Below are 26,954 nucleotides of genomic sequence, written 5' to 3'. Positions count from 1 at the left end.
CTGCCTTCTGAGCTTGGAGTCCCTCATCTGTGAAACCTCTCTTCTACCTTGCATTTTTATTACAGCAAGTGTTTGCTAAATGTCTGATATGCACATGACTGTTCCAAGCACATATTTAATCCTTACGGTCACTGTATGAGGCGGCCTACCCCTTTCCCAGCTGAGAAATGGGTTTGGAGAGGTTAAATGCCTTGTCCAAGGGGCATGGCCACTGTTCACAGTCAATCATGCAGACGCTTCATTGCCTCCCGCCTGTGTGTCCTGTTTCTACCAAGTCATGGAGATAGTGGGGGAAGCTGACAGCCCATGGCCTCCGTCCTCCCGGGGCCCGGCATCCAGTGAGAAGAAGCAGAGAGTTCTAATGTTTAGGAAAGGAGGGCAGATTTATAAAGTATTTTGTTTATTGAATTGGCTAAGTTTTAAATGGTATAGGGCCCAGCGAGAGCTCAGCAGTTGGGCAGCTTATACCCAGGATTTTTCAAGTGTTCAGACCCTCTAACTCAGTAATTCCATCTTAGAAATCTGTCCTAGGGAAATAAGCAGGGATTTAGTCAAACATTTCTATACAGAAGTCTTCATCCACCACCTATTTATACAACCGAATTTTTGAGAATGGCCCCACCATTCAGCGGACAGAACTATTTCTTTTACAGGACATTCGTGTGGCACTGATCTAGTACTTTGCAGTGTTCATTCATTTAATCCTTCCGTCAAGCCTGCGCAGCGGGTACTGTAACTGCCCTGTTTTGAAGCTGAAGAAATTGAGGCCCAGGTCACACAGCTTTGAAAGGGTTGGAGCCAGACCTGAACCCAGGCCACCTGATGCCGGAGCCCATTCGCCTCACTGTTGGTTTCTTTTCAGGACAGCCTTCATGCTGAGGGAGGCTTGCAACTTTTAACATGGTTTTAACATGGTTTTCTACTATATAATGTTACATAAAGGTTATAAAATTACATGGCGTGGTTTTATTTTTGTAAACATACGTTTATAAGAAGGGGGAGAGACAAAGCTCATTTCTTTCTCACCACCACCCCAGCCCTGCCACCCACAAGTGCTTACGGGTTCTGTCCTCAGTGCTCAGCGCCGGGCCCTTGCAGGTGTAGGGTGAACAAAGACAAATCAGACATCACGACATTCTCTGTCGAATGAGGGAAGTAATTACTGCATGATTCCTGCCACGGAGAGGATCTCTAAGATACAGCAGACTGGCAGAGACCAAGAAAGGAGCAGTCCTGTCTGGAGAGGCCGTAGGAAGTGCACCCTGAGAAGGGGTCTGTGGCGAGACTGCACGGGCAAGGGGAGGCAGGAGTCAGCGTGACTACGGGACGGATATCAGGCAGGCGAGAGGCCACTGCACGTACTGGGCTTCGTGAGGAACAGAACTTTGAACACGCTCTGCACCATGAGGACATGTAACCTCCTTTGCCTATTGTGGGGTTGGTGAAATTGGCATACTCTTACTTATATTAAATCCAGATTTATCTGTATGGTGGATGCATTGGGTGGGGAAAAGGGGAAAAGGCGTGTGATTGGACTGTTTGCTGCTTCGGCAATGTAGCCAAGTACATGCGAGCCTTACTCTGCCAGGAAGCAGGCTTGGGTACCTGCTCTTTTTCACCCTGGGGTGGAGTTTTCTCTGTCTAGAAGAAACTCGTGTCATATGAGGAAGGAACTTAATATGTCCATGATTTTCAAACCAGGAGTGGAACTGTCTGGTTTTGTTTTCTTTGCTTTAGAAACCTGACGTGCGGCCCTCTCGAGGCAGTATGGACAGGGAGGATGGAAGTCTCCAGGGCCCGGTAAGCAGCTGCCCGGTTCTTGCCAGGACGGACATAGGCCGTCACTTTGTGTCATAAGATACCCACGCTCGCTAATCTTCGTAGCATGGAACGCAGGAGTCCGTTCTTCAAGTAAAGCGAGCATTTTGGCCAAGATCATTAGAAGCTGCAGTGCACAGCCCAGCACTGGATGCTCCCCTTATTCACACAACTTCATAGCAGCAGCTCTGTGTTCTACAGAAACCTGCGTACGGTTGACACATGTCCACTGTCCTTTGCTAAATGTTTGCACTCTTAGTGCATGCTTATGAGTTTCCACAGTTACAGGAAACTTGTCCAAGATTTTTTTTTTCTTCTCTGTGTTGTAGGGGGAAATGCCTGAAATTCTCTTTAAAGAGCTAGTTTATGGTTATTCCAAATATGTTTAAAGCATGCAAGAAATATTCCCTAATCTTTTAGGGAGAATAGTCTAAATCGTTTTATTAAGATTTCCATCAGCAGATGTCTGAGTGAAATAAAAGCAGATTTCTCTGAACATGAGACGAAGTCCCAGTACAGAAGAGAAACCAGTGCCTGCCAGGTAACAGACCTATGGAGATAAAGCCCTAATAAGGCTTCTGGATTTACTTCCGAACACACAGGCATGCATACACGAGACTGGGTCATCATCCCGCTCCAAGATGCATAGTGTGGAATGGCCTCCCAGGAGTTTTCTCTAATCTGTACTGTGAAATCCAGCTGCCCCTGAGGTCTGGCCCCCGAAAGATGTGCTCAGTCACCAGCATGGGAAGATCTGGCATCCCCCGTCACGATGTGCAGGCGCAGCAGGCTCTGGCTCACGAGCACATCACGTCACCTGCCATTTAACATCTCCACACCCAGAGTTCCTTACTTAGAATGAAAAGATTAACATGTAACCGGTAGTCTGTCCTAAGTTGGTAAGACTGAGCATCAGCGTGAAGGTAAACCGTATTCAAGGGACTGGCCATTCAGAGCACCACTACTAGGACGTTTTATTAGAAACGGGAAATCACGTGTGTTCCAGAAGGTGGCACATAACAGGCCCCCAGAAAGCATGTGGAATGAGAGAATCGGGGAGTGAATTAGACATGGAGAGAAGGGTTCTTCTGTGGAGCAGACAATGCGGGACAGGTCCTCTTGCAACCTTGTCACCCAGGCCTAGGCGACAGTGGGAGCGCTTAGTACTGTGAGAAGGTACTTAGTGCTGCAAGGTGCTATGCTGAGTGCTATCCTCATACCACCTCCCTAAGACCCCAGCACTCCTGTCAAGTCAGGCCTGTTGCCATCCACACTCCTCGAAGGGGTAAACGGAGGCTTGTAGAAAACTTGCTCAAGGTGACCCGTCACGGTGCCAGATGCCAGACTGCGCTTGCTCACTGCAAGGGATGTGGTTTTAGGTTGTGGCCGCTTCCTTCCGGAAGGCCGGTAACACACCGTGACCATTCTGCTTTTCCCTCTTCTGTTCTTTGCTAAATTTAGATAGCAATCTGATTTGGCCCACTTCTTGAAATGCTCCAACTTAACACTTCTGGAAAATGTGCCGTGGCTTCAGGAAGAAGTCATTCAACTGTTTGGGGCTTTGGTTTTCCAGTTCATTAACTGAGGCTGATAATGTTCCTTATACATATGCCTAATACAGGGGTGTCGTCACAAGACGAACATGCTGTCAACTTGTATATTATTTTGAAAATCCAAATGGTTTTTACTTTTATGCACGTTGATGGGGTCAGTTTCCACTAGCCAGTTATTAGTGTTTGTTCACTAGCTCATGCCTACTTAAAATCTACAATCTTGTCCAAGGCCCAGGGCCCGTAGCTAGATACGCAGCAGAACCAGAACTCAGCCTGACCACATGCTCGTCCGTCAGACTTCTGAAAGCAGGGGCTTTTCCATGCCTTCCCTCCCAGAGCAACCTGTGGAATGGCCTAACACAGTGCCTTCTACATACTTTTGCTGAATTAATCCAGAATGTTCTTAAAATAGAATTTTCTAGTTAATTGAATTTTCTTACAACCTGGGTATCAACCAGAAAATTCTTTGTGTTTTAAGTCTTGTTAAATGTGTGTGTTTTACTGCCTGGATCGGTGAACACAACACAACTCACAGACTATGTCCCCTTGTAGAGTTCTGGCCACGTAGCCTGCTGTTTTGCACGCACACTCATCCTCCAGCTGCCCTGGCCGCCTGGTTCCTCCCATGCTGTTTGCCCCTCCTGGGGGATGCCCTGTCTCTGGGCCGCCCTCCCCCCAGACTTCTTCACGGCTTCCCCCACCCAGCGTGTGCAGAGGTCACGTTCTCAGAAGGCCTGATCTTCCCACTGAGACCTCCCGTGTCCTCCCCTCCCACCCCACGGCCGTGTCCCTCTCCCAGCGGCTTGGCGCTGTGCCGTTGTGCACACCTGCTGTAACCGTCTCGCTGTCTCTTACACAGCGAGGGGGCGGCGGGTCCTGTGCCCGGGACAAAGCAGGTGTCCCCGTCACAGTTGTAATAGCACGCGCTGGGTTGACGGTGCGGCACTGCACAGTCAGCTGTGAAGGAGCCCTCGTCCCCAGCCCCGAGGGTGTGGGGAGCCCTTCAGACCGTGAAACGGCGTGTTGACAGTAGGTGTGTCTCCGGGACAGGAACCATTTTCACTGTGTGCACTACACCGTCTGTGCGTTTCCCCACGGTAGACCTCTTTAAAGCAGAAAGTAGAGCACCCTAAGATATATTTTTTAAATTAGTTTATTAATTTAAATTAAGCAAGGTAAGTCTCTTCAGAAGTAGAATGTGGTTCTAAAAAGATTAATTTTCGTTTAGCTATGCTAGGGTAGGTTGTTTGCCGGGGGACCGCAGCTATGACAGCCCGCGGCGGGCTGGCCTTCAGTGGGACGGTCTTTTGTCCTGTCCCCGGGGTGGACATTCCAGGCTTGCGGTTGCTTGTTGGCCGGGCGTGTGGCTTGGTCCTGAACGGACCTGACACGTCCTGACACACACGGGCTTCGGGTGACGGCACAGGCATACAGAATAGCCCAGTGCCACAGTCTCCCATGGTCGCTGTCCCCGCCTGTGCCCGTCCCTGTGAGGAGAACATCCGGGAGGCTGTGAGGCAGCTTCTGAGCACAGGACCCAGACGCTGCGAAGGCCCGGATTTCACACCCCTGGAAGGTGGACTGGAGGCATCCATGGATGTCATTGTTTTAGAAGGAAATTCTAATTGGCTGTGAGGACTCCCGTCCCTGTTCCCGTCCCGTCCCTCGCTTGCCCCGTCACAGCCCTTTTCCCACACCTGCTGGCATTCTGGCTGTTTGTAAGCCCCCCACCCCCAATTAGGCCTTGAAGGCAGCCCCCCATCGCATTGGTCTTTGGACCCAGCACTTCGCACAGGTGTTCAAGGGGACAGAGGGGGAGGGACGGAGGGAAGGCTGCGGCCTGTAGTGAACACTGGTGACGGAGCTTTTCTTTCCCCACAGACTGGAAACCAACACATATATCAGCCTGTGGGGAAACCAGGTAAGTGAAGAAATGAATCATCTGTCAAGAAGTTTTTATAATTTAGAGGGAGCAAGTTTTAAATGTACAGAGTTTCTGAGCTTTGGAATCCCTCATGATTTTTGAACACTTTTCCCCCTACGGACCAAAGCAAGTGTGATGTTTGCCAAATTCAGCCGATGACCGGAGTATTAGGGAGCAGAACATAGCTGTAATGCGTCGGGAGCGCCTCGGTGGGATGCGCTCTCCCACATGAGCGTACGTTGTAGTGATGTGACTCCTTGCCAGGTGTTATTTGGGGGTTTCTGTTCGGTGTGTTATCGTGCCTCAGCTAACGGGACGCCTCCCCTTTACCAGATCCTGCAGCCCCGCCAAAGAAACCGCCGCGGCCTGGGGCCCCCGGTCACCTGGGCAGCCTCGCCAGCCTCAGCAGCCCCGGGGACAGCTACAACGAGGGCGTCAAGGTGGGCATCTGAGCCGAGCTCTGCTCGAGGCTCTGTGGGGCCTTTCACTGCGGGCTTGGTGATCAGGAACTTGAAGTGGAGTCAGTGCTGAGGACGGAATGAGCAGAGTGGTGCTGCCGTGGGCCCCAGGCGTCCGTTTGGTAGGGCTCTGCACCCCTCCCGAGAGTCCGGAGCAAGCTTGACAGGAGCCTGTCTCGTCTGGTTTTCTCTCACATGATAAAGTCTCGGGCCTCAGTCAGAGCCTGAGTTCCTAGATAAAGGTTTTTCTCTTATCAGGCAGAATGTTTCTTGGGACTAAAGTGCTGGGATGGCTTCTGGTTTTAAACATTAATTAAACCAGGATGCCTGGGGAAAGGGAGCCCTTCTGCGGGCTCACTGTCTCTTAAGTGTGTCGGTGTGGCTTAGTGGAAAACTGCCACCGTTTTCCACCTGGGGCCAGGACTGCATTTGTGGTAAAGTGGCGTGGGCTGTGTGGAACCAGCCCTCGGAGGAGGGGAGCGTGTGGCTCAGGGGCTGATGGCCCCAACTTCTCCTCGGCCAGGAGCGCTGCACGCACGGCCTGCCCTGCTACGTGTGAGGGGGCCGTCAGGGCTCCTGACCACGCCCATCCCCTGCCTCCATCCCCGGCCTCCACCAGACCCTGCCACGTTGGCCTCTGGGCCCCTTGGAAGCAGCTCTCCTCTCACGAGAAGCAAAGGCAAGGGTTCTCCTTCTCTCTCGTGCCCATTTAATGAGAGGATCTCTCTATTTGCCGTGAGACATCAGTCATCTCTCAAAATATATCTTGTTTCTTAATTCTGATATACCTTTTTTGTACATTTTAACATTTCTAAAATCAGGGTGATGTGTTGGTTTAATTGGCAGCTTTTTTTTTCCTTAGAGGAACATTAAAAAGGTGCCTCCTGCAGTGGGTGGGATCTTCGAACCTGGTAACTTTGTTATCAGTTAAGAGAAACTTCGTTTCACCAATAACCACCCTCGTGGCTTGCCCTCCCTGTACCATGTGCTGTGACAGAGCCTGTCCTCACATCAGCCTCACAGGATTGGTGGTGGTAGTATTGTTTCTAGTTTTCACGTGACACGGCAAGGTTCACAGAGGTTAAAGGGCATATTCAAGGTTACAGGCTCCCCAGCTGAGCCAGCATTTAGCCAGCAGGCTGGGCTGATTCCCAGAGAGAAGAGAGGAGGCCCTCGGCAGAGAAAATGCCATCTCCAGCCCAGAGGGGCGGTGAGCAGGGAGTGAACGGGCTGGCCCTGGCTGGCCCCGCCTGCCCCCTGAGGGATGCAGCCCAGGCACCACTGGGTCAGAGGCACCCCAGCTCTGAGGGCTGGTGGTCAGCCCCCAGAAACCAGAGCGCTGGTCCTGGAGCTCGGCCCGGGGCTTGGCGTCCGGCGGCCCCCCCTCCCCCCCAGCTCAGGGGCACTGCACGGGGTATTCTCTGAGGAGGAGCAAAAGGGGACATGGCCCTTCCTAATGTGGTTTCTCGACATAAATTTAAAAAGGGAAGAAAGAGAAATTAGGTTAATGAAGTTTGTCATTTACATGAGCCACAAGAGGAAATTTTCAAAATGGCTTGTATTACAAGGAAAAACCAACTTGAGAGGGAGCTCAGATACCAGCTCAGAATTCCGACATACATTTGTAATAACGTGAATGTTTGCCTTTACATTTGTAATAACGTGAATGACTATAATTGGAAAATACCCTTATAGAGGGTTTGAGGCAAGTAGAAATCATGATGGATATAGCATGCTTACCTAAAATGCATTAAGTAAAGATTTCTTTAATAATGAAGTAGGGGTGCCTGGGTGACTCAGCCATTACGTGTCTGACTCTTGATCTCAGGCTCTTAATCTCAGGGTCGTGAGTTCATTGGGCTCTGTGGTGGGCATGGAGCCTACTTAAAAAAAAATAAATATGAAGTATATGTCTCTAGTTCTTCCTTATCCGCCTGTTCAGTAGAGGTTACTGAATCCAGCCTAAAAACAATACTGTCTTAGCACAGAAATGCTTATCGCTAGGTGTAACTAATGGAACTCACCCAGATAACATTTGATCCGAAATCCACCTCAGTTTCTCCTTCGGTGGCTTTGTTTCGATTCTGGATTATTTAAGCTTGAAGCACCCACCTAAGCGGTTGGAATTGTGTATGTCTCTTGGGGGGTGGTGCTTTATCCCAACTGTCTGCCAAGGAACCTCCAAGTTGGCAAGCCCCAGAAACTAGGAAACTGTAGCAGAGCTTTGGCTTTGGGGGTGTTACTGTGCGTGGTGGCTGGAGGCACCGGGAGAGTGCTTCTGTGACCCGCCTTGATTGGGCACAGGGCACATACAGAAGAACAGAAGCTTCAAATAGGTTAGCATAAAGCAGCCTTTGCCTCCTGGAGTCCGGAATGGCCGAGGTTCTTCCTAATGGAGCCCCGCCTGCGGCACCTGTTGCAGAAGCTGCGCCTTTATGTTGATCCAGTCTGAAGTGGCACATCTGCCGAGTTCATCACAGGGCCGCGTGTGACTCTCAGTGCAGAAGGGAAGAGACAGAGATGTCCTCTCTTGAAGTGATCTCCCTCTTTCTAATGCAGGGAAGACACTGTAGAAGGTTGGGCCTTGAAATCTAAGATTCTGCTGAACTCCTATACCAAAGGGTATACCTGTTTCAGACATAGTTGAGGAGGGGGGCAAGATAGCCACCTTTCCCCAGTTAACTTGGTCTTTTAAGTTACAACAGGAATAGGTTGGCCTTGGTGTAAGCTGTAGAAGAAAAAGCACTAAATAAAACTAAGTTAAAAATAAAGGAGTCTGAAATGTAAGAGTTGGCTCAAAAGAAGGATTTGTTGTTTTTTTAGTTTGTTTTGTTTTTGTTTTTAAAATAAGCTCCTGATGTCTTTACAACCAGCCCCAAGCCAGGGATCTTGATGGTGGCGGGATAGCTAATGGCAAAGCCTGTTTCCCAGGACACCGGGGGCTGGGCGCGGGGTGCCAGGGTGGGACAGTCTCTCCCAGTGGCCCAGAAGCCCGACGGGCAGTTCCCAGGGATGTCAAGCACATTTCAAGGCCTCTTCTTTCTGAGGACCCCTAATGCTTTGCTACTCGCATGGCTGCCAGGTTGTCCCTCTCTGGCTTTGCGTGTTGTTTTCTCTCATTTACCTCATGAAAACAAGCATGGCGCGTGGCAGGCCTCCTTACCGGGTGCGCCGGCACCATGGACCAATGGCTGGGAACCGGGGGCTGGCTCCTAGGCAGGCCTCAAGCTCGTTCCTTTTGGTTCTGCTCATGTGTTTTTGTGGGGGTTTTGTCTGCTGCCTTTATTAATACTGTTTTTCTTTTTTCCCCTTCTCTGATAAATTTCTCTAACTTTTCCTCACCTCCCGTTCAACAATAGCCATGGAGGGTAAGCACATTGTGTCTGTGTGTGTGTCCCACTCCTTCACTCGTAGCGCTCTGCATGTGACTCTGGAGCAGAAATCAGGGAGCCTGGGGAGGGCACTTTTGCTTGGCTTATCACCAGAGACAAGGTCTTTATTTGCCAGAGACTGAGGCATGAACATCTTTGCAGGGCCTGAACTATTCCTGTCCGTGGCTGTCTCGCATCAGACTTGAACACCGGGCTCCCGGTTCCTCAGACAGTCAGCCCGAAGGTTCAGAATGGGCATCTAGAGGTTTCGACTGAGCGCTGGCAGCAGAGCCATCAGCAGGCAGCTACGATTACGTACTGCACTTTTAGTTTTCTTAAAGTAGACACGCACGGCCCTTTCTGTGCCTGGTGTTACCCCTGTGAACTTTCAAATGCTGTTGGACACGTTCCGCAGGCCCTGCGCTCACTCGGCTTCTCGCGGGTAACATTCATCGGTGTCTGTGTGCCCGGGCACTGGGGAGGGCCTGTGCCCAAGAGCTCCTTCAGGTCCCCCTCGCCCCGATGGCCATGTGAGGAGCCGAGGCCCGGCCACTGGCATGTACACCTCGGGGCTCCTCAATGCCGCAATGCGGTGCAAGCAGATGGGGTCCGCTTCACGAGACTCGCATCTGTCCGCTTGTTCCAGTCATGAAGGGGACACGTGTCTGTGAATTGGTCTGGAGGCAGCCACGCTGAGCCATGCAGTTCGGACGGCAGGAGTCAGACTAAGCAGGAGTTCTTAGAGTCTTAACACAGAATGCTTGACCCCCTAGCCAGCTTCCCGTGAAATCCTCAGAGAGACGTAGAACACATGAATTCTTTCTCTTGGTGAATGATTTGGTGGGGGGCGTCGAATCACTACTCTGAAAGAATCTGGGGCTTTTAGCATCATTTCCTTTAACTGAGCTCAAAGTTACAAAAAATGATTGCCTCGCTCATTTGTCACTTGGATGAATTACTTGACTGTCATCCTCCAACTGAGCTGTAGCCATGCAGACAAGCCAGTCAATTGTGATCCACTTTGATCTCTTTTAAAGACCCTCTGTAACTTAGCTGCGGTGAGGTGCCGCCCCCTTGTGGGGGCTGGGGGCATAACGGCTTCTGTGTTGCAGCTTCAGCCCCAGGAAATCAGCCCCCCGCCCACTGCCAACCTGGACCGGTCCAACGACAGGGTGTACGAGAATGTGACGGGCCTGGTGAAGGCTGTCATCGAGATGTCCAGCAAGATCCAGCCAGCCCCGCCAGAGGAGTACGTTCCCATGGTGAAGGTAAAACCCAGCCCTCCGCCAGGAGGAGATGTGTCAGAAGTTGTGCATGACCGAGTGAAGTCAGACCGACTGCCATTCCCGCCTCTGGCGCTTGGAGCAGCACAGGCTTTAACAGCCACTGCTCACTCACGGTCTTGCGTGAAAAATCGAGCTGCAAGATGCCATTTCTGTGAAGTTGAAAGCATGCAGACCCGTGCTGTGCGCACCTTGGGGACACGCAGCACCTGCGCGTACGGAGAGCACTTGACCTTCAGACGCTCCCCTGGGGGAGGGGCCGTTGTGGAGAGAGACGATGGGGGCTTTATCTGTGCTGTTTTCTTCCAGGGAGGGGTGGATATGTGGGTGCTCACAAAGTCTTTTTTAATAAGGTGAAAAGATAGAAATGAAAATATTCTGCACTAGCCTAACCTTGCCAAGCTGTGTCCGGGGGCGTGGTGTCCTGGGAGAGAGTACCAGAAGCTCTGCGAGAAAGGAGGCTAGGTGCCCCCCCACCCACCCGCGAGCAGGGCACACTGGCATTCGCGAGCTCAGGGGGTTCTGCAGTTCAAAGAGTGCTATGAAGCTTTGCTTTAAGCCTGTATTTCTGGAACATATACTTGAACACACTTTTTTAAAAGTGTGGTAAAATACACAGAACGTAAAATTTACCATCCTAGCCACTGTTAAGCTTACGGTGGTGTTAAGTACATTCACATTGTTAGACAACTAATGTCCAAAACTCCTCTCACCTTGCAAAACTGACACTCTGTCCCCATTAAACATCAGTGCCCTTCCCCCGGCTCCTGGCGCCTCATCCACTCCCTGTCCCCGTGAACGTGGGGACTCCAGGGCACAGAGGAGAGGAGGAGTGGCGTCCCGTTGTATCTGTCCTTTTGGGACGGGTTCCTCTCACTGAGGTTCGTCCATGCGGTCGCAGGTGTCAGAATGTCCTTCCTCATCTTCCATCAGAGATCACATTCTGAGCATTCAGAGATCTCAGTCTTTGGGGGAAAGCCTAATCACTTCAGATCAGGCTCAGTACTGAGGAAAAGAAGTACAGAAATTGTCCTTGAAGTGTTGGAAAGGAGACAACCCCGTAACTGAGAGGAGGCATCGCTTCTGGAGCGTGCTCTGTGCGTGCTCTGATCCCGGGTGTGGTCTTGTCTGCTAGGAAGTCGGCCTGGCCCTGCGGACGTTACTGGCCACTGTGGACGAGACCCTCCCGGTCCTGCCAGCCAGCACTCACCGAGAGGTAGGACATGGCGCCCCTTCCTGCGCAGACAGTGCGGCGGGACGTGCCCCGGGCAGGGGCTGTGATGCCCCCGCTGCTCTGAGGTCAAGACCTTCCAGCCAGGGAGGCCCGTGGGAGCGGCACCCACTGGGGCTAGTTAGATCCCCCGCCTTCGCTGCCAGCTCCTGAGCCGGGGGGTCGGGGCCCAAAGGACAGGTGGCTGTGGGGACGGCGGGGAGCACAGGGGCAGAGCTGGGTGAGGGCCAAATCCTTCAGCGCCAACTCAGGTTGAAGCCAAAGGACAGCAGAAATGAGCTGGGAGGAGCCTGCCCTCCTCCCATAAATTTTTCTGAAAAAATTATAGTTTGCAAATGATGCTGGTTTTCCACATACAGCAGTGATTAAAAAAATGCCTTTTAAATTAATACATGTGTTTTAAAATTTTTTTAAGGAATCAGACTTCACCCCAAATCCTGTCTCTCAGCAGTAATCTCATTTTTGCCATTTTTGGCCATTTTGCATCATGTGTTGAACTAACAAATGAGCAGACACACTTGCATTATTTTAAAAATGCTCCCAGCCATGCCAGTTTCCAGAGGTGCTCCCCAGCCTCCTCCAGGGGTGCATCCCAACCTCCAGAGATGTGCCCTGACCTCCAAGGGGTGCTCCCCGGCCTCCAGAGGTGTGTGCTGCCCGGGCCGCACGTGCACATAGAGCTGTGTCCCTTGGAGTTCGGCCCTGGCTCTGCTCACCCTTCTCACTCCCCTCTCTCCTAGCTCCCGCACCCACTTTTCTACTCTCTCTAGCCCTACAGCCTAGTGGGTGCTAGTCTTCTATTTGAAGTGATATCAAACTTAAAGAAAAGTTACAAGAATAATGCAGAGAATCCCTGAATATCCTTAACCCAGTTTCACTGCCTTTTAACATTTCCCACATTCTCTGTCTCTGTCTACACCCGCCGTCTCCTTTCTCTGAACCGATTGAGAGCAGGTCTCCTGTGTCACGCTTCTTGCCTTCCTTGTTTCCATTTGTATCTCCAATCAGGAGGCTGTTCTCTCACCTGGAGGGTTTGGACAGCTGGGCTGTCAGCACCCCCTTACGGTCCTCGTGGGCGGTCACGTCCAGTAGTTTCACCCTCTAGTTCAAGGCCAGCAGGGCTGTGTGTCCTGCCCGAGGCCACACGCCCGTTTGTTTGGGAGTCTGCTTCCGCCTGGAGCAGGTCCTCAGACTTCATCTTTCTGCCGTCAGTATTTTGGAAGAGTATGGCCAGTTACCTTAGACAGTATTCCTAAAGTGGGGTTGAGGGATGTCCTGTAACAATTGAGGTTTCCTCCTGATGAGATTGGGGCTGAGTGCTTCTCAGGACAGTGGCCCGCTGATGCCCATCTTGATGGCCTGGCACAGCCCCCATCCACGCTTCCTTTGTAAAGGGCATCGGTTCACCTGCACGAAACCACCGAAATCATTTTGGAAAATGCCTGACTGCACAGTGCAATTTTATATTTCTAGCCGTTTAGGGCATTAGCTTGTTCCTTGGCTTCATTGTGACTTTAATTGGTCTTCCACAGTGAGTAAGAACTTTGCCAAAAAGTGGAAAAGTTCCATTTGCCAGAGGCAAGAAAATGGTATCCTAACAAGTAAATATTTTGGCAGGGCCATTTCTAAATTATTACTTTAGCTGGTAAAGCCTGAAATAAACTCTCCGTCTATGCTGATTTTTCTACACAACTCGCTATCCCGTATGTATTCTTTTTTTTTTATTATTCTTATGTTAATCCCCATACATTACATCATTCGTTTTAGATGTAGTGTTCCATGATTCATTGTCTGTGCATAACACCCAGTGCTCCATGCAGAACGTGCCCTCCTCAATACCCATCACCAGGCTAACCCATCCCCCAACCCCCCTCCCCTCTAGAACCCTCAGTTTGGTTTTCAGAGTCCATCGTCTCTCATGGTTCGTCTACCCCTCCGATTTCCCCCGCTTCATTCTTCCCCTCCTGCTACCTTCTTCTTCTTCTTCTTCTTTTTTTTTTTCTTACCATATATTGCATTATTTGTTTCAGAGGTACAGATCTGAGATTCAACAGTCTTGCACAATTCACAGCGCTTACCAGAGCACATACCCTCCCCAGTGTCTATCACCCAGTCACCCCATCCCTCCCACCCCACCCTCCACTCCAGCAACCCTCAGTTTGTTTCCTGCAATTAAGAATTCCTCATATCAGTGAGATCATATGATACATGTCTTTCTCTGTTTGACTTATTTCACTCAACATAATACCCTCCAGTTCCATCCACGTCGTTGCAAATGGCAAGATCTCATTCCTTTTGATGGCTGCATAATATTCCATTGTAGATATATACCACATCTTCTTTATCCATTCCATCTGTCGATGGACATCTTGGCTCTTTCCACAGTTTGGCTATTGTGGACATTGCTGCTATAAACATCGGGGTGCACGTACCCCTTCGGATCCCTACTTTTGTATCTTTGGGGTAAATACCCAGTAGTGCAATTGCTGGATCGTATGGTAGCTCTGTTTTCAACTTTTTGAGGAACCTCCATACTGTTTTCCAGAGTGGCTGCACCAGCTTGCATTCCCACCAACAGTGTAGGAGGGTTCCCCTTTCTCCGCATCCCCGCCAACATCTGTCGTTTCCTGACTTGTTAATTTTAGCCATTCTGACTGGTGTGAGGTCCCATATGTATTCTTAATTATTTTTTAAAAGGAGAGGAGCTTTCTTTGATCTTGCTCCCCCTTCCTCAGTCCCCCTTGTACTACCTCAGAGAGCAGCCTGTCCTCCCGGGCCAGCTCATCCCCAGTTCTCTACTGCAACTTCCCCGGGGCCAGCGGCAGCCATGCTCCCCCAATCCTGGCCCCTCTTCCCCGCTGCCCTGAGTGTGGCTGTCCCCCGAGGGGCTGCATGGGTGTAAAACACCCACGTCACGTCTTACAGAATGCTGCTTCTCCCTGGCGGGTCTCCACCACGTGCATAGATCCAGTATTTGATGCATCCAACTCTGTGCTTTCAGAGGCACCTCTCCCTGAGCTGGGGTCACCAGCTGCCTGTGGGACGTCTGCTTCCGCAGGACATTCTGCTGCTCCCGGTTTGTTTCCACAGACAGTGGGACCCACACACACTTGCCGCGGCTGCCCCTGTGAACCGCGCTCTCCCACGCACACGTACAAGCAGCCTTCCGCCTGTGTTGTCACGTCACAGCCGGGCCCTGGCCTCTCCATCCTCACTGTCACCATCCCCTCTTCCCTCGGTTCCCACAACAGCCTCTGAGCTCCCTTCTCTGCCTCTGGCTTTCCCGCCCCTCCATTCCACGTTCACACTCCGCCACCAGAGCCCTCTTTCTAGAACACCTCTGTGGAGGATGGTGTTCCCCTTCCTAAAAATCTCATCGGCCTCCCCACTGGCACATTCAGCAGGACAGAGGTAACGTGGCATGGCTCGTGGGGCCCTCCTCAGAGGAGGCCAGCCTCCTTTTATATCTAGGCCAATTTCAAACGACTTCTCTTCTGTGAAGTCATCTGACCCTCTCAGAACAAATGGATTGCTGTCTTTCTGTTGTATGATTCTTCCCAGTGTGTCCTAGGGAGTTGTATGCGGGCTTCACACTAGATGAGCGCAAGCGTGTTCAGACACTTGCGTCCACACCACTGAGTGCCTCGTGTGTGAGTGCTCAGTGATCATCAAAAGACTGAGTGCTAAGTCGTTACTGGTTGAACGAACAGATGAGAAAGGTCCTGAGACACCCAGGCAAAGTGCGCTGATCCTCAGGGCAGCTTCTTCCGGCTCTGCAGCCCTGGTCCCACCTCTCAGCAATTCCGGGGGCGGGGGGGCGGGGGTCTCCTCTTACACAGCAGAGACGGGGCCTGACACATGGCTGTGAGTCCAGAGCCAGGTGTTGACTTCCAGTTTTGACTGGAAGTCAGCCGGCTGGTGGACCTCAGCAAATCTGCCCCAGCTGCCCCCTCTGATGGGAGGGCTCTGGGCTGGGTGGCCTCTCAGGTTCTGCCAGACTGTGATTCTTTTAAGAAGCAAAAGCTCCACCAGTCACTGAGTTAATAGTCACTGAAGGCTTTTGTGGAAGGAGCAGAAGGCTGCAGGATGCGTGGAAGATTTGTGTAAGGGGAAGAAAATTTCTTCTCTTGGAGGCACCCAAGGAACAGCTGATGGAATGTGCCTCTCCTGACCTCTCTCTTGTCCTTCCAGATTGAGATGGCCCAGAAGCTGTTGAACTCCGACCTGGGTGAGCTCATCAACAAGATGAAACTGGCCCAGCAGTACGTCATGACCAGTCTCCAGCAGGAGTACAAAAAGCAAATGCTGACTGCGGCTCACGCCCTGGCCGTGGATGCCAAAAACTTACTCGACGTCATTGACCAAGCGAGACTGCGGATGCTCGGACCGACGAGGCCGCACTGAGGGGCGCTCTCTGAGGACGTTCTCCCGTGTTCCACCAGCAGTGAGGGGCTCCGCGGTCCTCGGCCGCCGGCACTCACCGTGCCAACGGTTCTGACTGACAGCTGGTTGAAAATCTCTTTCATATAAGTTTAACCACATTTGATTTGAGTTCGTTTTTTTGTGTTGTTGTTTTTTTTTTTAATGATAGTGTTCAGAAAAGTCCAGGATCCAAAATGTGGCATTTTTCTGAGAATGAAAATTGTTCGTGAGAAGCCTTTAAGAATCCCGAAGAACAGATCATGTTCATGTTAGGGTGTGTTTCAGTGGAAATGGCCAAGGCGGTGGCGTGCGGATCCTGAACCAGCTTGGCTGCATGTTGGGAGACAGGGAGACGAGGCGGAGAATTCCGGGAAACCCGAGGGGCTGAGAATTCTTTGGCGTGCCACAGAGCCATGGCCCAGACTGGAGTCCCTGTTGTGAGAACACTCTTGAGTTGCAATATGCTGACACCACTTTAAGAGAAAGAATATCAGAGCTATATTTTGAAGACTTGAGTCCTTTCAGAAAAACACAACAACCCTTTGTCTGTCCTGCCTTTTACTTTCCTGTTGGATATGTGAAGATCTGGTTGGAAGCTAGCTGTAGAACACACTAAAAACTTTGTCTTTTCTCACCAGAATAATGTGCCAGTTTTTTGTACCAATGTTATTTCTCCTGGAAGCAGAAATGCTTTGCACCAGAGCACCTCCAAACTGCATTGGGGAGAGGTTCTGGAACCATCCCTGTTTTCCAGTTTTATATAATTTATAAAGAAAGATTAAAGCCATGTTGACTATCTTGCAGCCACTGGGGCTAACTAACCCTTCATTGTGTCTGTCTTCCCAGGAGACAGTTAAGCAAAGCAGAGAGATTGGGTTTTCTTTCTGATGTCCAGTTACACCATCCATTCTGTTAAATAATTTTGAAAAATATACCCTCCCTTTAGTTTGTCGGGGGATATAAATTATTCTCAGGAAGAATATAATGAACTGTACAGTTACTTTGACCTATTAAAAAGGTGTTACCAGTAAAGTTCTTGGTGGAACATCTTTTCTTTCGGTTCCTTCAAACCATTTAAGCTCTCGATAACTACTAGCTTCTCTTCTTTCCCTGCCTTCTAGGCAAGTCAAGGATGTTACCACAGGGGGACGGCTGGGACAGGCTAGCTTTTCATTCCGTCTCTGCTTACCAGATGCAAGTCGAGCTAGGAATGAAGTTCCTCTGTGAGCCATTCCCTCCACAGCCGGGGGTTCTCCAGAGCGTTCCAGCCCCGAGGAAGCGGCCCGGAGCCGGATCTCTCACTGGGGGATTGTTAGCATGCGGCCCCCCAGACCCTCCCCACCCCGGTCTCGCTGGAGCTCTGAGCAGGAGTGAGCAGACGGGAGAGCCGGGAGCTGAGCTCCCGAGTGGGGAGATGGAGGGGGACATTCCCCAGATAGATAGATACTCTCGTGGGTGGAAGTCCGTGCTTCCTGCGCTTGTCGGGCATTGACTTCCTCTGAGAAAAGCCCAGGGGGTGTTCCCCTGAGTTTCTCTCACTCGCTGCTGTTCTGCGACCCCTCGGGTCCCAGTTCCTCACCTCTGCGGCGGTGAGCTGAGGATGAAATAAGGCCCAGGCCCAGGGTAAGTGGTGATGCCGCCACACCCACCACAGAGGGCCTTGCTGGTGGGCCAGTGTCCCGCAGGGGGGCCCAGCTGCCGCGGGATCGGACGCTTCTAGTACGAAGATGTGCAGATGGGTCTCGTGCATCCTGTCAGTGTAGACATTTTGGCTGTGGGAAGAGGCCAGCTGCTCATGGACAGCGTCGTGTCAGCGCGTGAGCTGGAGGAAGGTGGCCACAGCGCGTGGTGGGCCGGCTCCGGGGGCCGAGGGGCCATCAGCCGTGTTCTCCTGCGGGTGACAACTGTGGGCGAGCCGTATGCAGCCTTTGAAAGCCGGTCCCCGTTGGGCAGGAGCGGCACTAAAGTGCGTGTCCCCCTGTGCACAACCTCACCCTCTGTCTCTCTCCAGCTGCATATTTTCTGTTTAACGTTATCTGAGTTAAAGAGTGCCTTAGGTGGGGCAGAGGGCACACACACGTGGAGCTTAGTGTTTCACGAACCCACTCTTGTCACGGACACCCGGACAGAAAAAGAATCGCTCTCGTGCCCCAGAAGGGTGGCGGGCACCCTGTCTTCTGGCCGCTTACGGAGATCTAGTTCACACACAGTAGGAACCCAGGGAGGAGACAGCTGGGTGACCTGCAGGCGCGTCTGCCAGGGGACCGCACAGAGCCGGCGAGACACTGCGGTCCCTCGGCCGCGAGGCCCCGTCCTGGTCCCAGGCGCCGGCCTGGCCTCCAGCGCTAGACGCCAAGCTGTCCGGGCCCGCGCCGCCTGCGCTCACAGTAACGTCTGGCGGTGTCCGTGCTGCGTGTACTTCTGACGAGTCCGCCGCGTGGCGGGTCACAGCCCGTGTCCCCGGGCACCTGCGGCTGGCGGCACCTCGGAGCTGCTGTCACTTCCTCGGGCCTGAGGCTGCTGCGGGAGTGGTGTGGCCAGCGCACGTTCCCGTTATTAGTGGTGTTTCTGGAATTTATAGCAAGTGCATGCTGAGCCGAACTAAAAGCTGCCGAGCCGTCTCCGGTGTGGTGGCCCGTGTGCCTTCCGGCCAGCGGCGCGCACACCAGTCTTCCCACCACGTCAGGCTGGCGGCGGGCGGGCGGGCGGGCGGTCCCCTCTGCATGGGTGCTGCTCAGCGCCCGGCGATGTGGAGCAGCAGCTCTCCCTGTGCTTGCGGCCCCTTCCTGATCGTTCTGGGAAGTGTCTGCACAAGTATTTTGCCTTTTTTGAATTTGGGCTGTCTAGCATCTGTTACTGAGCGGTAGGACTTCCTTACACGTCCTGGATACTAGTTTTCCATCAGATTCTTGTCTTCCATATATTTCCTCCCATTCTGGAGCCTGGCTGTTCATTTTCTTAAGTGGATTCTCCCTCAGAGTCTCCAGGCACCTTCCAACACCTGGATTTCGGACCTCTGGCCTCCAGAACTGGGAGAAAATAAATTTCCAATTTGGGGTTCTTCTTTACAGCGGCCCTGGACACTAGTACCACCTCCAAATACTTCAACATGCATTTCCTGAGAGCAAGCACGTGTATTTACATCACACAATATGAGTATCATCGAACATTGTCTAATATACAAGCCATCAGTAATGTCCTTCATATCATTTTCCCCCAAATCCAAAACCCAATCCAGAATCATGTCCTGTTTCTTTGGTGGTGGTGATTTCCAGGAATTTTGCAAGCTCTTTGTGAAACACAGCCATTATTAGAAATTAAATTACATACATTTGTGTCTTAAAACACAGATAAACACAAAAGTCAGCACTTCCTCGTTGTCACACTACATCTTACTGCTGTGTAAGTTGGCGGGGTTGGGTATGTCGTGTCTGTCTGGTGGAAGCTCCGTGCATCTCCTCCCGTGTCTGCATTTGGGGGCATGGCCATGGGCACACGGGCAGCTTGAAATTGGCCGGCGGGGGAGGGGAGGTACTTCCACCGCGGAAATCGGCAAACGCTGCACCCATGGCCTCTTCCCCCGGGAACCTCTTGTTGAGCACGTGCCTGCACACCGCTGCTCTTTAATCCCCTTTGTCTTTCCGGACTGTGGTTTTGAAGAACACGGGCCAGTTTTAGGCAATGGCCCTGTTTGGGTTTGCCCAACGGTTCCTCATTCTCAGGTTCAGGGTGGCCAGCATATTCCATCGTGGTGGTGTGAGCCCATCCAGGGGCAGAGGGTCTGCTTACTCGTTCTTCCCCCAGCTCCGAGGGTGACATGGCCAGTGGTGGTGTTGAGTGGAGCAGAAAGCTCGACTCATGTCCCCAGCATCCCGTGCATCAGAGTGCGCTCTGGAGAAGACAAGGCAGCCCACTGGGGGTCTGGTGGGACTGGCTGGTTTTCTGTCCCTAAATAAGGCAATGACTTTGCAGCAAGGGAATGCCACCCCACCCCCCACCCCAGTACTGCAAGGACTTGGTGAAAGTTTAAATGGACCAGGGAGTGCTGGCTTTCAGTTTTTCTCTGCTTTACATATTTTCCTGGGTGACGAGGAGTGCAGGAGGGACAACCAGTTACACGCGGGCACCTGAGCAGTTTTCTCGTGGACGTTTCCGGACGCGGTGTTGCCCCCCACCCCCACCCCCCGTGCCCCAGAGGGTGTAGCTTCACGGAGCAGTGTGGGGCGCACTCGCTGCCACCACACAGCTTCACAGATGTGCCATGACTTCCCTGGGCATGCGGTGCACCCTCGGCAGCCCTGTTCTTGGAGAAGGGCCTCCGGAGACACGGAGGGACACAGGGTCAAGGTCAGAGCCAAGGTGCCTGAGAAGGCCCCGCCCCTGTGGGTCCACGGAGAAGGAGTAAGCGCTGCAGCTGTCCCCCCAACACGGAGCCTCACAGCTGTCACCACGGTCCTCAGTCCCCTCACGAGATAGCACAGAATTTTACTGACTTTCTGAGAAACGGGAGTGCGCCTCAGGGTGAGGGAAAGTCTTACCTTCCAGGCAGAATCTGCAGGAGGCAGAAGGGGCTTCACACCCCTCCTAGGTGAACCCCATTGTGTCCAGTTCTCTGTCCCCTCCTCCGTGCTGCCTTGGGTGTGTCCTGACAAGGCCCGCGGATTCGTGCACCTGTGTGCGGTGAAAGAAGCGGGCCTGTGGGGCCCTGTTAGCTAAAGCTTCCGTTTCGAAATGTAATTAACCTTATCAAGCAGAAGAGACTGCTGAAACCCACTGATTTTACTGTATTAATTTCAGTGCCTAAAACAAATGTGTTTATTTGCAGAGAAAACAGGAAGAAGCATATCTGGGATTGTGTGACAAACACGTATCTTTTGGTCTCCATGAATTTTAATTACTTTACAAATTTTCAGACAAATAACTTTATTAACCCAAGACTCAAAGCCATTTAGGAATTTTAAAAATTATATATATATATGTATATATATATGTAATATATATACATGTATACAATGTATGTATAATATATATATATATATACACACACACACACACACACACATACATATTTTTTAAACTAGGCTCCACGCCCAGCATGGAGCTCAGTGTGAGGCTTGAACTCACTACCCTGAGTTGAGGTCAAGAGTCGGACGCACTCAACCAACTGAACCACCCAGCACCCCTAAAAATTATATTTTAGATTGAAAAGAAAGAATAACGCAATCACTGTTGATATTAAACTTTGCCCAGTAAAAAAAGACATTTTTCCCCCAAATCAATACAGCTTTTACTGCATCTTTAAAATGTACAAAAAGTGTAGGGGCGCCTTAGGTGGCTCAGTTGGTTAAGCAACTACCTTCGGCTCAGGTCATGATCCCGGAGTCCTGGGATCGAGTCCCACGTCGGGCTCCCTGCTCAGCGGGGAGGCTGCTTCTCACTCTGACCCTACCCCCTCTTGGGCTGTCTCTCACTCTCTCTCTCTCTCAAATAAACAAATAAAATCTTTAAAAATAAATAAATAAAATATCACAAAAAGTCTGAAAAATCATCTGGCATCTTGCTGTTTCTGTGGCGGGGCAGCTTTGATCTTATTCACCAGCCTGCTGAACTGTTCCTTTTTCAGGAGCATAGACAACCCCCAAAATTTTCTGATATCCTCGGTTTTACTGGTTGTGGCTTGCTGAATCAAAGTAGCTGAGTTTGATACAAGTTCAATGTCGTTTCCTTCAAGAATTAACTCATCTTTCTGGGCTTCAGATACAGAGCAAGCAACACCTGACCTCATCCGACCCTGTGGGTGTATTTTTCACCCGAGAAAGTTCAGATTTCAATGGGAGAACCGTCTTGAATAACAACGTTGATGGGGGTGAGCATACACAGACCTCATCTTGTAACAGAAGCCATTGTGTAACACCCTTGACCATGTTCTGTGCACGACTACAGGTGGTGTGCACGGTGGCCGTTTTGCACGGCAGTGCGCGTCCGTTAGCGAGGGTTACATGTTTCACATATTTTCACAAATGCTGCTGTAAGGGAGATCCCTTAGGTTAGCGGCAAATTGACAATAGCTTCTTCTCTGCCTGTGGCCAGGGATTATGCACGCCAGCTCACGGGACACCACGGATTCTGCTCTGCAACCGCTGTGCACAGGGATTGTTATACACCGCCGCCGACTGTGCACGGGGATTATGCACTACAGCCGCTGTGCATGGGATTGTTATACACCGCCACCGACTGTGCACGGGGATTGTTATACACCGCCGCCGACTGTGCACGGGGATTGTTATACACCGCTGCCGACTGTGCACGGGGATTATATACACTGCAGCTGACTGTGCACAGGGATTATATACACCGCCGCCGACTGTGCACAGGGATTATTATGCACTGCAGCTGATTGTGCTTGGAGATCATACACCACATCTCACTGCACACCAGAGATTATACACTGCAGCTAACTCTGCACCAGGAATTGCACACTACAGCTATAACCACAACCAGGGGTTGTATACTGCAGTTGACCACAAGCAGGGATTATACACTACAGCTGACTCCGTGCCCGGGATCCAGTAGTATAGTTTATTATAGACTGGGAATCCAAAACTACAGTAAATGATATGCCATTAGACATGAATGTGAGCGTGAACAGCGTGTAGGTGAGGTCCTGGGAAAAGAAGGCATCATCAAGAAGACCCACAATATAGAAGCGGAGGATGGAGAAACATGCTAGCCTGTTAGGGGGACTATGGGATAGAGGTCAAAGTCCCAGAAGCTGAAATGGGAGGCAGCAGGAAGGACGCTGTGGGGCTGGCAGTGGATGATGGGAGGTGAGCTGCATGACAGTGGCGGTCTGGTACTTGATGAACTGAGCACTCCCTGCACCAGTGCCTCCTTTAGCCCACGGCCCCCTTTTACAGGTGAAGAAACTGAGTCACGGAGTTGTGCCCCAAGACCCATTGTAAGACAAGGATGCCAATTTTACCCCTTCTCTTCAAGCTAGTGCTGGAGTTCTAAGCCAGAGCAATGAGGCAAGAAAATAAATAAAAGGCGCCCCCATTGGAAAGGGGGAAGTAAAGCTAGAGAGTGGCACATGACGTGATCCTGTGTGTAGAAAATCCTTTAAAACACACATACACACAGGGGCGCCTGGGTGGCTCATTCGTTAAGCATCTGCCTTCGGCTCAGGTCATGATCCCGGGGTCCTCGGATCGAGCCCCGCATCGGGCTCCCTGCTCCACGGGAAGCCTGCTTCTCCCTCTCCCACTCCCCCTGCTTGTGTTCCCTCTCTCACTGTGTCTCTCTCTCTCTGTCAAATAAATAAATAGTCATTTAAAAAAAATTTTTTTTAATACACATACACACAATATTAAAGTTAATAAACAGGGGCACCTGGCTGGCTCGGTAGAATATGCAACTCTTGATCTTGGGGTTATAATTTCAAGCCCCACGTTGGGTGGAGAGATTACTTACACTCTTAAAAAAAAGGTAACAAACAAATTCAACAAATAGATAAAATATGGTTTATCCAAACAGTGGACTAATGCTCAGTCGTAAAAATAAGTGAAGTACGCCCCACCCAACCTGGATAACCCTGGGAAACATTATGTTGTGGAAGAAACCAGACACAAAAGGCCACATGATACACAATTCCATGATGCTGTGATTTCTAATAACAAGTATGTATCTTCATTCCATTCCTGGCACAGAGCTCTGAAAACCCTTGGGATTTCCTAGGTGCAAAGAGAGACAAAGGTGTCTTTTGTTATCCCCACAAGCTCCTTTCAACCACACCTGACTTTATGCTAATGAGGTGACCTTTGGAAAGCCCCTAAGAAGGGGGGGGGAGCTGGTTGCCAGGGGGACCAACAACGTGCGGTGCATGTCTGGCAAGTGACATAAGGTGACACAAAGCTGGTGGCCCACCCCGGAGATGCTGCTGCTGCCCCGGACACGGGGTTACGTGAGATCCCGCCATTGCTCGGTTGTATTTCCCATTTTGACCAGCAAGTGAGCTGTGGGAGTCATGCTGACGTTGGGGAGGTTCCCCTCTCGGGGCCACCAAATTGCTGGGACGGAGCGGCTCATCCTCCCCGGTCGCTGAGCACAGTGCAGACATGGCAGGTGGCAAACCAGAGCCCACGGGCTGTCCTGACTCAAGAAGATAAGGAGGTATTAGCTGTGGGCTGGAGGCTAGCAGAAGTTATCCTTGCAGGATGAGACGAGAGGACACGAGGTGACGCGGAGGGGTCCGCCGTCGGCAGCGACGATGCAGACCAAGCCTCCCCTTTCCGCGAGCGCGCGGCCAGGAGTGCGTCCTGGCCATGACCTCGGGGAGGCGTCACCGGATGATGTTTCAGCTGAGATTGCTGTGCTCCAAGGAGGCACGGGGGGTCTGAGCGCCGCCGTCGGGCAGTGAAGAAGCATGGTGCTGGCAGCTGACCCTGGAGGAGGCCTTGATGTGGGCTTCGGGAGCCTCCCGGGACCAACAGCTGCCCAGTGTGTGTGCGTGGAATCGAGTGCACATGTGGACAGGACCCAGGTCACCGCAGGTCCCAGCTGGTCTGCACAGCCGTGGCTCTGGCGTCCCTGGCCTCCCCCCCCCCTTCTAGATCCAGTCAGAAAATTGCCCCCCACTTCCCGGCAGCACCTCATCTCTCAACCACCCCCACCCCCACCGCCCATTGTTCTGTCAACCAAGAAACCTCAGTGTCTCTGGAGACACGCAGAGGTGGGTGAGCTTTCTTGATGAAAAGCCACGTAGTAATGATTTCAGGAATTACAGGCTGAATATGGTCTCTGTATATGGTGTTTCTTTTTAAAAACAACTTTTTAAGAACGTAACAACCATTTTTAGCTCGCTGGGCAATAGAGTGTGTTGATCTTTTAAAATTATAATCAGACCATGTGATGCCCTTGCTCATAACCTCTCGACTTCCAGCGCACTTAGAGTAAAACATTAAAATTCACACTCCTCCCCAGGGCCCAGCACAGCCTGGGACCTGCCGCCTCCCTACCAAATCTGTCACCCTCGACCTTGGCCACTTGGGCCTGGAACATTCTGGCTCGCATGGACCTGCTGGTCTTTGCTCTCATGGCCAGCTTGGCGCCCTCTCAGCAGGAGTGTGTTTGCAGAGCCATCACCATGATCGATTCTAGAACACCACGTCGCTTCCCAAAGCAACCCCATACCCTTAACCATCACCCACCAGCAACTGGCCTCTGGCAGTCACGAATCTACTCTCCGCTCTATGGATTTGCCTCTTCTAGATCCTTCATGTCAGGGGAATCGCGCAGTATGTGGTCCTTTGTGTCTGGCTTACTCACTTAGCATCATGTCTTCGAAGTCCATCTGCATTGTAACACAGACCAGTACTTCTTTCCTTTTTACCACCAAGTAATAGTCCATCGTATGGCTAGACCACATGTCATCAGTTGGCGGGCATTTGGGTTGTTTCTACTTGTTTGGTTCTTATGTATGAATCACGCTGCTGCGAACATTTACATACGAGTTTTTGTGTGGACTTACATTTTTATTTCTCTTGGATATCTACTAGCAATGGAATTTCAAGGTCCTAAGATGATTCTACATTGAACCATTTGAAGACGTGCCGGACTCTTTTCTACCGTGGCGGCCGCACTGACACCCCCGCTGCCAAGCCGAGCTTGGGGGTGCCGATCCCTCTGCAGCCTTGTTGGCCAACGCTGCAAAGTCTCCTTGTTTTGGTCACGACCATCTCAGTGGTTGCTACGTGCTGTTTCGTTGTTTGGATCTGTATTTCTCTGATGCCTAAGGGCGTGGAGCATCTTTCCATGTGCTGACTGGTTGTCCGTGGGTCTGCTTTGGAGAAATATCTGCCCAGGTCCTTTCTCAGTGAGATCTCAGGCTCACGTGTCCCCTCTCCAGAAAGACCTTCCCGCCCCCGAGTGTGTCCCAACCCTCCCCTGCCGCTCTCTGGCGGGTCCGCACCTGCTCCCGGGCTGGTAGATAGTGTAGACAGAGGCTCCCATTTCCTTGTTGAGCATCTGACATTTCCTCCAGGTTCTGGAGCAGAAACTTATTCTTAAATAAGAGAATAAATGAATTCATTTTGGTAATTGCTTAAATCAGGATGTTTAACTTCATACCTGAGTTTCTTATGAGTCTGGCTGGATCTTTGGATTCTTAACTTTTTATCCCTAAAGAGATGAAGACTGCCTTCCATCCAGGTTATTAAGTGAGTGGATTCCGTAGCATAGAAGCAAAAACCAACTTTAATTTTTCCCCAACTGTCCCTCCAAATGCACTCTCTGATCAAATTCATTGTCCACCGTGGATAAAACCCCACTCTGTGTGTGTCCGATTTATTCTGCGTGTGTCCACCAAACAGATACCATGTGCCAAGCATTTCTCTAAGCCCTGCAGGTCCAGGAATGAACAGAGTAGGTAAGTAAGTCATCAATCAGTGGCCTCTCGGTTTTAACATTGAAAAGTCTGGTACAGACTGAGAATGGCCTGATTCCGGTTCATTCCAGCTATGAATCAAAATCCAAATCCTTAACTGATCTGAAATATTTCTCTTCCCCCGGTCAGGCTGGACACAGAGGCGGGGCTGGGAGCTGGCCAGGCATTTTGAAGCTGAGTAATATCCTAAAAGCAATGGAAGAATAAGTAAGCACAAAAATCAATATTTTTTGACCTTAAAGGACCAAAAAAAAAAAAAAAGATCGGGGACTTGGAGTTACAATAAAATGTTCCACAGGGAAAAGCTCGAAAGAAACACAATATGACAAACCAAACATGGCGCTACTTAGGTATAAACAATGCCGGCGTCCTCAAAGCTGGTGTGTGCACGCTACCGGGTGGGTTTCCAGTAAGTAAGTGGGGGAGGGTGCGGGAATCCCCCTGTTTTCTATG

General features: G+C 51.1%; 1 protein-coding gene across 13 annotated transcripts in view; it reads left to right on the top strand.

Annotated features, from left to right (window-relative positions):
• The window catches only part of PTK2 (protein tyrosine kinase 2), a 234,875-nt gene extending 217,789 nt beyond the window's left edge, over window positions 1-17,086 (top strand). For 8 of the 13 annotated variants that reach the window (XM_044914687.1, XM_044914682.1, XM_044914685.1 and 5 more), the window contains 7 exons: window positions 1,738-1,800; window positions 5,253-5,292; window positions 5,629-5,735; window positions 9,113-9,121; window positions 10,237-10,392; window positions 11,543-11,623; window positions 15,830-17,086. In XM_044914687.1, the coding sequence (XP_044770622.1) occupies window positions 1,738-1,800; window positions 5,253-5,292; window positions 5,629-5,735; window positions 9,113-9,121; window positions 10,237-10,392; window positions 11,543-11,623; window positions 15,830-16,042 (669 nt within the window). In that variant the 3' untranslated portion in view covers window positions 16,043-17,086. The remainder of the gene's footprint in view (window positions 1-1,737; window positions 1,801-5,252; window positions 5,293-5,628; window positions 5,736-9,112; window positions 9,122-10,236; window positions 10,393-11,542; window positions 11,624-15,829) is intronic. The other 5 variants (XM_044914683.1, XM_044914690.1, XM_021688823.1 and 2 more) reach the window with 3 other exon arrangements.
• Window positions 17,087-26,954: the final 9,868 nt, after the last annotated feature.

The sequence above is a fragment of the Neomonachus schauinslandi genome, chromosome 4, assembly GCF_002201575.2.
Source record: "Neomonachus schauinslandi chromosome 4, ASM220157v2, whole genome shotgun sequence".
NCBI classification, from domain to species: Eukaryota; Metazoa; Chordata; class Mammalia; order Carnivora; family Phocidae; genus Neomonachus; species Neomonachus schauinslandi.
Note: the sequence above shows the minus strand (reverse complement) of the source record. Positions and strands in the feature narration are given on the sequence as shown.